Raw genomic sequence first — 13,381 nt, forward strand, 5'->3', positions numbered from 1 at the left:
TTTTCATAACGAAATTATAAAATTAAGAAATTAAATTATAAATTTATAAAATTTAATACTTAAAATCTAATATAAATTAATTAGTCCTTTTAAAACCTTTATCATTCTTCCAGTGAAAATCTTGTAGGAAATCATTTGAAAACTGCATGTATTGTTCATATTTATTAGGGAATTTAAATGTAAAGGAATGTACTCCCTTAGTCCCAAATTACTCCTTCGAGTCACAACATAAGATTATAAATTATTATTAATTAATTTATATTTTTAACAAAATTAGTTAAAAATTTGATTTTTTAAATTTTTTTTCATTTTCCTAATCATACTCTTGAGTACAATAAATAGTAAGGGTGTAATGAAAATAAAATTACAATAACTACCTAATTAACTATATTTTGGATTAAACAAAATTTTCTAAAAAAGATTTATATTATGATTTAAATGGAGTATAACTATATGAGTCTATAAGAAAATTTTGAATATATTTCGTTATCCCAAAATAGATGTTAATTGAAAAAAAAAAATTTATTAATGATGTTTTTCAATATTACACCAATAAATGAAATGGTTACAATGTAATAATCAAGTGTGTGAATTTAAATAAAAAATATTTTTAAAAATTTATATTTTTATTTTAAAAAAGTAAAATTATAAAATATGATTATTGAGGATTATTCGCATGCATAATATTAATTGACCATAAGTATTATCTAAAATAATCATATTCAAAATACAATTAGATATTATATATGAGCATTTTTTTAATAAAAATTTAAATATTAATTTAGTATATTGTGAGGGATCAATTACTTTTATCATATCCAACTCTCATTAGTAGAAATGTATTTAATTTGATTTAATTTCTCATGCATTCCACCAAAAAAAAAAAGTTGGTTGATAATTTTTTGGTGCCAAGCCAAAAAGCGATTTTTATCCAGAGAGTCCGAGTGATTGATGATCAACATCATGCTTTCATGGTGGGGTGACACGGCCAATCTAAACTTGTAGTGCACCCGAAGTGGATAAGTACGTTCAAAAATTAAAAATTAAAAAATAAAAAAGCACGCAAATAGGAGAGTATTGATTAATTCACTGGTTTTCCAGCATGAGAATGGATTTTGTCCATTCAGGTGTAGTTTCATAACCGTCCCACATCACATCAAGCCACTTGCACACGTGATAAAAAAGTAAAAACACATTGTCATTGGTCATTTGGTTTGAATTAATAAAAGAGTCGTATTATTTTAATTAAAAAGTTCGACTTCAAATTTTAAAAATACAATCCCAACTCGATCCGATTAATCTCGACTCCTGCTAAATTTCTCAATTTAATGTGTAGCAGGCCTAGAACATCCCTTCATTCAATGTTTCCAGGATCTGGTTCCTCCACACTCGATCCCTCCTCAGCCTCAGGCAAGGGAGAAAAAATCACCTGACAACCTCCTTAGCCGCATGCGGTGAATCAAACAACTCACAACATGCCACGTGTGGAGACCAACCATCTCATTTTCAATACCGTCCCCACATCAGACAGGACAAAAAAGAGAAAACCAGAGAAATCCATTATGACGCCATCGTGAAGAAAATAAGAACAGAATAGTACCATGTTTTAATAGGATAATTATAATTTTATTATTATTTTTCGTAAAGCCTGTTGGAGTATTTATTTGAGCTCGGCTGGCAAAAAAATTGAGTTAGCATTCTATTAATTAATCTGGAGTAAACCATACTATTATTGAACCTGGATAGGATAGTTGCTCTCATACACGTCGCATTTCATATGCTCTCTTCACGGTTGTTTTTCGCATTTTCTTTAACGGTTATAATTTTTTTCTCTAAAATGAATGCTTATGTACTCTCTCCATGGTACTTGAAGTGGAAAAAGATGCTAGACAGACCGAGACCAGAAGGAATTGCGAGAGAGATAGATAACGGGCCTTCCACTTCATGTTTCAAGACGTGGCCCGAAAAAATAGGATTGACTGATACCCAAATGCAAGTGTGGGCGCGCAGCACAACCAGGAGAGTGAATGCAAGTGGATGGAGAAGCTCCTCCAAGCCTGTTGTTCACAAGTAAGATGTAAAATTTTTAATATGATAAATTTAAATTTAAATTTTTATTAAAAAATACTCACACTTAATACTCGCTCTTGCCTTGTAAGTAATTACTGTCAATAAAAAAAAACCTATAAACAATTAAAAAATAAGATGCCTTCAAGATCAGGGGAATGATTGGCCCCTAGCAAAATATAGGAATGTTCCCCCATATGAAAACTATCAACAAAACCAATTATCTTATCATATGAGCGTGGATGATTACATTCAATTATGTGTTCAAAGAAATAAATAGATATGTTGATTCACTTGCTCCGCAAACATGTAGTGATAATTATAACCTTACAATTTTCAATGATCCACTTCATGAGTGCATAAACCTTTTTGATTTTGACATGAGGCAGTTACTTTTGTTTGTACGATTTATTCATAATCCTATATTCAAAAAAATACAGGGTTGTTTGTTTGATTGGATTGTACCAAGAGGCATTGTTCACCTATGCACGATAATATATTGGGGTTCAAGTCTACATACATGTTAAAAAAAAAAAAAAAATCATTTCAAAGAACTCTCCCAGAATCTAGGGTCTATAGAAGATTGCGTCCAAATCAACTGTAGATTGAGGGACATGAAAATAGGTTGGTGTCTCTGGCCATGTAAAAAATAAAAAAAAAAGTTTAGTTTGATTTGCGTAACTTTTAATATCAATCATCCCGATCAAAAGCTGAATATTGAATCATTACTATATAAAGAAGACAAAATGGTTATAGCATCTACAAAACGTGTCTTGGTATTGATCAGTGATTTGCATCTAAACCTGACCCAAACCTGCTTGACTTACACCCCTCCATTATCAAACAACCCATTGTTTTTAAAAAAAATGAATTCAATGTCTTCTTTCTGTGCACTCCACTTCTCCACTCAGCATCCGTGTACCCTTTTTGCTTCAATCCCGTTTTCTGTCAGTGACCTCTGCCTTAAAGTATTTCCCAGCCAATAAAAATTTCACATCTTTCTTATACTAATATTGTTCATGTTTCACGAATGGTACGGCTTGTAATATTTATATAAGTAGTCTAATATTTTTTGTTTAGCCAATAATCTAAACAATATTCCGTGTCATACAAACATGAAGTCCAAAACAACTCAGAGAAATGTGAGGCAACTAGGTGAATTTGTGCGAGGAATAGATAAACTTATCACTAAACTGGGAATTCGTCAATTAAATAACTCATTATCTTCCCCGCAATGACAAAGAATGTAGGGGATTCACGTTCATTAATGTTCATCAGAGCAATGAGCATAACGTGTTTATCACTGTGATAAAATTTAAACTATCTAAGTTAGATTTGGCGGTTACATTTAAAGATTTTGAAGTATGTTTTTCCATGGTAAATTTAACTACCATCACTAAAAACATTGAATGCGGAAGTTAATCAAAATTTATCTAACTGGAGTTCGTATAATACAATAGAAGACGGCTTTACTGATGCCATTACTGTGAAGAAATTTTAAGTTGAGTTATATTAAGACACCCAGAGTGAGAACTCGTCATCTTTTCTACTGAGTTTTGGATGTTCTAAATTTAATCTACTTTTATTTTTATTTGATAAATTTTAAACAATCCGTCGTTTTTTTTTTTTGGTTTTTGTTTTGGTATGATACTTATATCTAGCCAGTTAATTGCTTGACAAAATCGGTGGAGGCTGAGTGTCTATTATTGTATAATATAGAACTTAAAATTAAATAATTCATTTGCACAATTATCCGCACGATTAATTGTTGGTCAATTTAACCTAATCATGCTTCTACATGACAATGCAAATCTGATTGGCCTCAAAATTCAAAAACGCAATGAAATACTCGCGGCATCTTACGGCACATGGGAGACAAGACGCTGTAGTTCAAGATATGACTAGGATTCCAAAGTCAAAATGTTCATCAACTTACATCATCGTATTTATTTTATCATACCTGAATAGGCACAACTTTGGTATAAAAAAAAAAAAACATATCGCTTTGAAATCCATAACTCCCTTTCTTTTCTTGATTGACCGACAATTTAATCTTTGTTCGAGTTATGAATCAATAATCAGTAAGTTATAATATATGTACGAGACTGAAGTGTTTTAATAAAAAAATAGGAACTAAGATCGATGATTGAAAAAAATACTTAACATAAAAAAATATGTTTTACATAATTTAATTTATGGACATTTTATTAGTTGCATAAATAAGAGTTTACTCATGTAAATTGCTTTACAAGATTCGTGACCTTCAAGATGTTTTGACTTTTTGCGCAACCATTGATGATTTTTTAACATGCATGTACAAATACCGGGGTTAAATTGTCTTACAATCTCACCCAAAACTTGATCCTCACCTCTCGCATTACACGAAACTCGTCACTTGCATTAACTTGAGTTAAAACTGAGAACCTTTATAGCCTCAAAAAACAAATTCTGTGATCTAAAATTTAAAACGACGACATTTTAAACTAAACATTTGACATTGGAAAACTGGTGCTGTATGCATTGAACAAGAGTAGTTGCAATTTAAATTCAAATATAATTGTTCACTTAATTTGAATTTAAATATTTTTTAGAAATATTAATGAAATATGCAATTTCCATGAAAACATTAAATAGGCCGCGACAGCACCAGCCCCAGCGCCTCATAATGTTTCACGAGCTTTGAGTTCACATATTAATATTTTTAAAGAAATGAAATTTTATCGCTATCGCTTTTGAGAAAGAGATCCAAGTTTGTCTGACTTTCGTATAATATTCATTTTTAGTTTTTACACATCATGCCAGTGCCAATACTAAAACCAGACCTGAAAACATTTCAAGCTCGTCGGTGATTGGTAAATATTCGTCAGAAGAGACTCTGTTTAAAAATAGTCACCTTCCCTCAGTAATTGCGCATCAAACATGTTGACAATTTGAAATAAGAAAGTGACATGTCATGGCCAGCAGAATATGTAGAATCATATCCATGCTCAAACCAGACCCGCAGATGAAGTTACGAAATCAGATGGCAATATTTGGTTTTTTTTTTTTTTTTGGGCTCCACGTGATGTACTATCTAGTTATATGGTAGAGTAATTAAAACGAGGTCGAAATTAATAACCATACGAATGTTTGTCCAATCCAAAAAAAAAAAAATGCAATAACTCATACTCATAAGGGTGTTGTTAATAGCTTGTGTTGTGCCTTGAATTAGTATAAATTTATATTTCCACCACACTTTTAGAAAAAATTACATATATTAAATAAAAGTCATTAAATATATTTTATAACTTTATTTTTCTCGAACAAAAATATAAAATTTTAAAAATATGCTTTTGGTGATACTTTATTTATAAATAAATAAATAAAGAGGGATAATATATGTGAATTGTAACATTAGAAGAACATTATTAATAAAATATTATTTTTGTCATAATGTCTTATTTTGATATTTGGCATGGTAGGAGTGCTTGAATTTGGATTTAAGCTTTTATTTGAATATATGAAAAATATATGGAGTTAGATTCATCCAGCTACATTTTTTATTATAACTCATTTATTCAATTATTTTAATTCTCTCATTCTCTTTTAGCGCATTTAATTGCCAGTGCTTTTTTCTTCTTTGCCATTTCTGTCACTTTCATCTTTTGCTTGTTGAAGAGTAGAGATAAATTTAATTATTATTCTCAATCTTTCACTTATGTTTCAAATCTCAATTCTTCTCATTTATTTTCTTAAAAAGATTATTTGCACTATTTCAATTTAAATATGAGATTTTAGGTATGATTTTTCAAATATAAAAATTAAATTCAAGTTGATTAATGTAAACAAGAACTTGAAGAATATTTTGAAGGGCCCGTTTGCTTCAATTGTAAGTTCCTATGACATTGCAATGCATTGTAAAGCAATCCAATACAATGCAATCCATATTACCATGAGACGTTTGGTACAGTATTAAATATGGTAGGTAGAAAATTTATGTTTATATCAAAATAAATAAATATAAATATAAAATTACTAAATTATCCTATACCAAATTCCTTCTTTCCTCTTCCCTCCTCCTTCCTTCACCTTCCTCATTGATCATTCACTACAAAAATCAGCCTCCCATTCTCCCTTCTCAACATTGACCCCTCTACTTTCTTGAAGCAAGGAGATGGAGATGGCAAATCAAAAGCCACAAAACAGGTAACAAAAGCTTGTAGTGGGTTTCTTTCATATCATCAATCATGGAGTGCCATTGGAGTTTATGGAATGGTGCCTGGAACTATGAGGATCTTTTTTAATTCTTCAAATGAAGAAAATGTTAACGTTAATATCTTAATTCATATAAATTAAATAAGATTTGAGTAAAGCAATATGCGTATTTGAATAATTCATGATTGATTGTGATATCTTAATTACCTCAAGTATAGACAGACATACAACATATTAGGCCCTTGTAATTTTTCAGTGAGTGCAGAGATAATAGAAAGGATGTAAAAGAGTTGTATGTATTAGTTATTGACTGATCGTATTATATGAATCACATCAAATAACCACCTTAATAATTAATTAAGTAAATAATAAAATCTCACATTATTATTCTTGACTCAATCAGTTATGAGATAGGAAATAATTGACAGTTACAAAGTTATAAGTTAGGCCCCTGCCATTGGGTTCACTTATATGCTCCACTTATCACAATCCACACAAGATTATAAAGATTAATATATTTATATTTAATTAATTAATGTAAATCTATAAAATATATATAAATTTTTCTTAAATATTTCAACAAAAAGAAAAAGAGGAACCCTTAGTTTAACAATCCACTTGCCATTGGTCGCAGTCAACAACCTTCCTACTCAACGGCAAGAATGAGTACTTGCTGGTTTTCCCTCCAAGCTCCAATTTCAATGTCTACCCTTAAAACCCTCCTCACTAAACATAAAGACAATGGAATCACTGAACATGGAGAAGGAAGGGGCTGGTAGTGGAGAAGATGAAGAGGTCAATGATGGTGAAAGAGATGAAGAAGGAAGAGGCAGCTAGTAGCAGAGAAGACGAACGAAGAGGCCAATGGGGGTTGCAGATTAGGGGCGACAGTGGTGGTAGAGATGACAAGAACAACTGGCAGTGGAGATGAGGGGAGAGGTGGACAATGGCTACAAAGATGACGGAAGAGATGATTGGGAGCAGAGCTGGAGGAGAAGCAGGGAGAGATAGCGAGGACAGAAGTGCATTTTTGGAACAAGGTAATGGTAATGAAGTGTAATGAAAATTCACATGGAAGAGCTATAAATGAGTATCACCATTGCTTTGGTAATGACATGTAATAATGAGTATTCTTTCTAGTTAAAAATAAAAGATATTTTTAATCAGATTTTATCCTTTAATAAAATAGTTATTTATTTTTAAATTAACTATATATTTTTATATTTATTTCTATTAAACACTATAAAATAAATATAAAATAATTGACTTAATATAGATACTTAAAAAAAAATTAATTTTTTTAAAAAATATTTTATATTTTTAAACTGAAAGAGCATCATGTACTCGCCTAAAAGCTAATCAAACAACTTTTTCAATTGTAATGAAATATTAATTGCCATCGATTACCATGCCGTTCCTATAATGGATTGAACCAAACAGGCTATTAAGTGTCGTGGTTGGGAATGAAATAGCGGAATTGATTGTAGAGGGGCAAGAAAGTGTGGGGAGAGCTTTCAGGCGAGGTTGAAAGGAAGGGAATAATAATGGAAAAGGGCACACGTATCCAAGAATAGCTATCATGAGAAATTGGTAGAGATAAGAAAGAGGGAACAATTCTGGCAGGTGAAATCAAACGCTGAAGCAAAAATGTAACACCGATTGGACCCACCCTTTTTATCAAGGGGTTTGGTGGCGTGTTGCAAGATCAACACAAGCTCTTAATCTTTTATTGCTGCCTCATCGTCTTCAACTCCTCATTCCTAATGGGGATTACTTACGAACACTTTCCATCTCACCTCAGCCCCTGCCTTTGTCTCTTTCACAACCTATTTTTCCATATATATGGTCATAATATGCTCATCAATCCATACATCTCAGTTTAAAACTCATCTAATATTTAAATTTAAAACAGTGAATCCCTTGACAAATTTCAAATAATCTCATATTAAAATTAAAGTTAATATGCCCTCTCGCTTTCATGGGAGCAAATAAATATATTGATTAGTTGAATATTCATGCTTATTCTTTCGATGCCATTTCTAGAAATTTTTGCTTACCACTTCTAAGATGCATGAATATTTTTTGTCTATTTGTGTAAGATGCATGAATATTTTGATTATTTATTCCCTTCTATTCTTATTATTATGTATCTTCTATTTTTTTTTATTCTCAATATAAGTCACATGCAAAATTATTAAGTAACATTTTCTGATCTTACTTCATTGCAAATAACTAAAAAGAGAATTTAATTTTAATTTAATATTTTTATATGGCTTATCAAATCAAAACTTGTTTTTCATGATAGAGAATGCAACATATTCAAAAAATATTTCCCAACTCCGGTGTGAAGAAATTAAAAGTAACTTCCAATGAGGAGATGGAAGAATTTAAAATTATTTTTATTTTATCATTTAAAAATTGATATTTTATAAAATATGTTCTGAAAAAAATAAAAATATTTTTTTTTCATTCTTATTTATTTTCTAGAATAATAATCCTAAAACATTTAAAAGTTATTTTTATTTTTTTATGATTTAAAATAATATTTTATTTTCTTTATTTTCAAAATACTTTTTAAAAATATATTATCAAACAAAAATTTTTATTCTTTTATTTTAAAAAATAAAAAATTATTTTGAGAACGGATTTTCAAACTGGCCATGCACTGACGAAAGATGTACAAATCCCATTTGCACTTTTGCAGCCATGTTACATGAAAAAAAAAAAAATATATATATATATATATATATATATATAAACAAATGCTTCTAAATTTTCTCCCAGGATTGAGTCCTGCCACCCTGGCCCACCAAGTCGCTGGAGAGAGAGTGGCATTTTCGTAATAATATGCAGCGTCCAACCCCAGAAAACAACAACTGAACTCCTTTCCTTTGTAATCTTTTCCTTCGTTCCTCGGCTTTTTTAAGCTTTGTATCCGTTGAAACCCCACCCTTAACAACAGCCTCTCCACTCTGTCCCTTTCCCAAAGGCCATTCTCGCCGATGCTTTATTTTCACCCTCCTCTCACAATTCCCTACCATTTTCTCGTTAACCAAACGCTCTCCAACGTCTCTCTCTCTATCTCTCTTTCACTTTCGTTATCATCACTTTTCCCCGGGAAATTTCACTCTCCCCCTCCCTCCCTCTGTCTGCACTCACCTCGTCGGAAGCAATGGCCTCCGACGATTCTCCCGGTCATGGTCTTCCTCAGCTCTCCAAAAGAACTCCATTCCTGGGTTTAAAGCTCTACTTCGTTATCGGCATTTTCCTTCTAATCGTGCTGGTAATTTTGCTTCTGATCTTTCTCTGCGTTCGTCGGAATCGAATCTTGTCGAAGCGTAAAATGCGCGTGAAGCACAGTTCCGGGACGATTCCCTTGGTCTCCAAGGAGATCGTGGAAGTCAAAGCCTTGGATCTCGAGCAGAATTGTGAGCGAGCAGAGATTAAAATCGAAGATGAGGATCCGAAGAAGGAGAAGGTTGAGCTTGAGGTCGAGAGAAGAGGGAAGAAGACGAGCGATGAGAGTGATGTGTCCGGGGGGAACCGCAGTGACGTGTCGGCGGACGCTCCAAACATAGGGTGGGGCCGATGGTATAGCTTGAGGGAGCTGGAGGATGCGACACGCGGGTTTGCGGAAGAAAGTGTGATCGGTGAAGGAGGGTATGGCGTTGTGTACAAAGGAGTTCTTGAAGATGGGTCGGTGGTGGCTGTGAAGAATCTCCTGAACAACAAGTATGCCTTAAATTTTTCAAATTTAATGCGAACTTGACTATTTATTATTTGAGGTTCCGTTTATCCTCATTTTGCTTGCTAATGTTTCCTGCATTACTGCATGCTTGTTTGGACTTGCCGATACAAATTAATCCATTCCCTGTTTCTACGGAAAATCATTCATTGTATTTCAAGTTCTTAACTTGTACAGATGCAAACTTCATGCGGGAATGAATTGACATGGGAAAACCAACGGTTATTGCGTTGATCTAAAGTCTAGAAGAAATAGTTGTTGTCGGTTGGTACCGATATTTCTGATCGTTACCAATTGTTTCGTGGAAAACTAGGAAAAGTAAATGGACACTCTGTTGTTGTTCTTTTCGTTCTACTACTCATCTGGGGCCTGATTGTTGTTTCTTTTCTCTTTACTTTTACTTTTTGATTACTTATCCTTTTGTTCATAATTGCTGTATCTCATCTTTTCCTTTATATGAGATATAAATCTTGATCCCGAAAAAGCTTTAGTCTTCTTTGGAAACATAAAAATATATTTGAATAATATTTAGTCTTGATTCAAGATTTACAAGTTAGGAAGCTTTATACGCATGTCAGTCTTTCCGACTCGTAACCTAGAGACTGACTGCAAAAGGGGAACACGGTAACCAAGCCATCTATTTACAGACGTATAATCATGCCAATAATTTCTTCCTGGACATCTCCAATATTTAGTCGTGATTAGTTCGGCAAGTGGGCTTGCTTATTTTTGTTTGGCCGAATCCATTAAACTTTTTCTCAATTTTTTAATAAATTTCCATTTAGGAAGAAAATTGGGAGAAAACTACTAATTACCACTTCATATTACTCTCAAAGAAAACTGAGAACACAAATCCAACAAGGGTACATCTTTGACTAAGCACATGAATTCTTTATACTGCTTTAACAAGCATTGAAAGATCTCCAAACTAATAAAAACTGTGCATACGATTTATTGAAGGGTTGCAGCTTTATTCGGCAATTCTATCACTTGTTTAGAATCCTTTTTGGGTTTCTTGTTTCTACTTTTTATTGCATTGCCCATCTGATATTCCTACTTTCTTTGTAACTAAGGGGTCAAGCAGAGAAGGAGTTTAAGGTGGAAGTTGAAGCCATTGGAAAAGTGAGGCATAAGAATTTGGTGGGTTTAGTTGGATATTGCGCAGAAGGTCCTCAAAGGTATTATTCAGTTTACATGACTATTACTCTTTCAATTAAAGGTCCTTTTGATTACAGAAATTCCTCTAAAATTATGTGTATTGTGCCCTCACGGATCATCCAGGATGCTTGTTTATGAGTATGTTGATAATGGAAATTTGGAGCAGTGGTTGCATGGTGATGTTGGCCCCGTTAGTCCCTTGACATGGGATGTACGGATGAAAATTGCCATTGGGACAGCAAAAGGGTCTGTTGTTTCATTTCTCCATTTCAATTCATAGGAGATACATTCTGTTAATGAAAAAGGAAAAAAAAAAAAAAACTATCACGCTTTTTGATTGACCAAATTGATGTTTGTTCTTCATCATGAAACAGGCTGGCCTATCTGCATGAAGGGTTAGAACCCAAAGTTGTGCACCGAGATATAAAATCCAGCAACATTCTTTTGGATAGAAAGTGGAATGCTAAAGTATCAGACTTTGGACTAGCCAAGTTATTAGGCTCTGAGAAGACCTATGTGACCACACGTGTAATGGGGACATTTGGGTTAGTTTTTTCCTCAACCTTATAAGCCATTTGCAATAATGATTTTTCCTACATAGTATTAGAGATTATAATTAAACTTTCAACAGCCTAAGTTTTTCTGACTCCTGCACATGACATCAGATTCTTTATAACCAAGTAGTCAATGCTTCAACTGAGATCATGATTCATAGTGAAACTATACATAGATCTTGACTGATTAAGCTTTAGAGTGGAATATTTACACGGATAATTTATTTCATTTTATTTTTTCCCACTAATTTTCCACAGATACGTTTCACCTGAGTATGCAAGCACGGGAATGCTTAATGAGGGAAGTGACGTGTATAGCTTTGGGGTTCTACTCATGGAGATAGTTACAGGAAGAAGTCCCATTGATTACTCTAGACCACCTGGAGAGGTGATTCCATGATTTCTCGAGCTTTTCTTTTGTAGCATTCCATGAAACACTGTAACCTTAACTCTGATTTTGTACTTTGATGTGGTTCAGATGAATTTGATTGATTGGTTCAAGGGAATGGTAGCAAGTCGTCGCGGTGAAGAGTTGGTAGATCCTTTGATTGAGGTTCAGCCCTCTCCAAGATCTTTGAAACGAGCTTTGCTGGTTTGCTTGCGCTGTATAGATTTGGATGTTAGTAAACGACCAAAGATGGGCCAAATCGTTCATATGCTTGAGGCAGACGATTTCCCCTTCCGTTCTGTAAGTCTTTTTCCCTAATCACTCTTTCACATAAACGTGCCTTGATAAAAACAAATTTTAATACCTCACTTGGCGCATACAAGTCTAAGATTAATGAAATTTCAACACAAAATGTTGATGGTTAGTTGTGGGATTGTGTCAGAATAATTAACAAAACCTATTATGGGTGCTACTATTTCACTAGTCTCTGTCGCACATATCTTTGATAAATATATTCAAGTTTTTTACGGAGAAAGTGTTGATTTTAGCTTCCCTTGATATCTAACAAGTAACTACTACTCTCTTGATAGGAACTTCGTACAATAAGAGAGAAAGAGCCTGTTCCTTCCTCAAATTCCGCAATTCCCAGTAAAATTCCATATCACCCTAAGAATGTGGATTCTATAGAACAGTCAAGATGGAGATGATTGTAATTCTTCCTCCTCGTGCCAATTGATCTGGCGACCGCAATTTTATTTGTTGCAATGTAGTTTGTTCTTTTAATCACAGTGTAATTTAGTGTTGTTTGATTTCTTTAATTGCGAGCCATTGTGCATATATCATTTTACAACGCCCCCGGCATGTGCATACATCTTTTTACAGCGAAGTTGCCCCCAACATGTGCATAGGTTGTATTGCATTGTTTTGTGAAGAGATAGCCTTCTTGTAAAGACACGTATCTCTACAGGCTACACAATTTTAATAGCTTGAGAATCCTAGACCCTCAACCCAATGTGTATTTTTTTTCAAGTCAAAATTGGGCTCAATACCAGTGGCCTCATATTTGAAATAAAAATCGTGTTGAAACTTCTTATTTTAAATAATGAAATGCATAAGTAGTCTAAAGATCATAATATGGGCCGTTGCGACCCAGTGAAACTGTTCAAGATGTGGAAAGACTCGAGGTTGGCTGATAATTCAGTTGCTATCGATGTCATGTTTGGTAAATGACAAGAGCCTGCTGTGACCTCAATTACCATTTTTCAACAATGATAG

At 33.2% G+C, this 13,381-nt stretch overlaps 1 protein-coding gene across 1 annotated transcript; it reads left to right on the forward strand.

Moving 5' to 3' along the window:
• The first annotated feature begins 9,181 nt into the window (after positions 1–9,181).
• On the forward strand, positions 9,182–13,113 carry LOC129285049 (probable receptor-like serine/threonine-protein kinase At4g34500). Its single transcript, XM_054920595.1, has 7 exons — positions 9,182–9,993; positions 11,080–11,184; positions 11,288–11,410; positions 11,539–11,709; positions 11,977–12,106; positions 12,197–12,406; positions 12,697–13,113. Exons 1-7 carry the CDS (start codon positions 9,434–9,436, stop codon positions 12,811–12,813), a joined length of 1,416 nt encoding a protein of 471 aa, XP_054776570.1. The 5' UTR covers positions 9,182–9,433; the 3' UTR covers positions 12,814–13,113.
• The last annotated feature ends 268 nt before the right edge of the window (positions 13,114–13,381 follow it).

Source organism: Prosopis cineraria, unplaced genomic scaffold (genome assembly GCF_029017545.1).
Source record: "Prosopis cineraria cultivar Desert tree isolate PC_DT_omini unplaced genomic scaffold, ASM2901754v1 PC11, whole genome shotgun sequence".
Taxonomy (NCBI): domain Eukaryota; kingdom Viridiplantae; phylum Streptophyta; class Magnoliopsida; order Fabales; family Fabaceae; genus Prosopis; species Prosopis cineraria.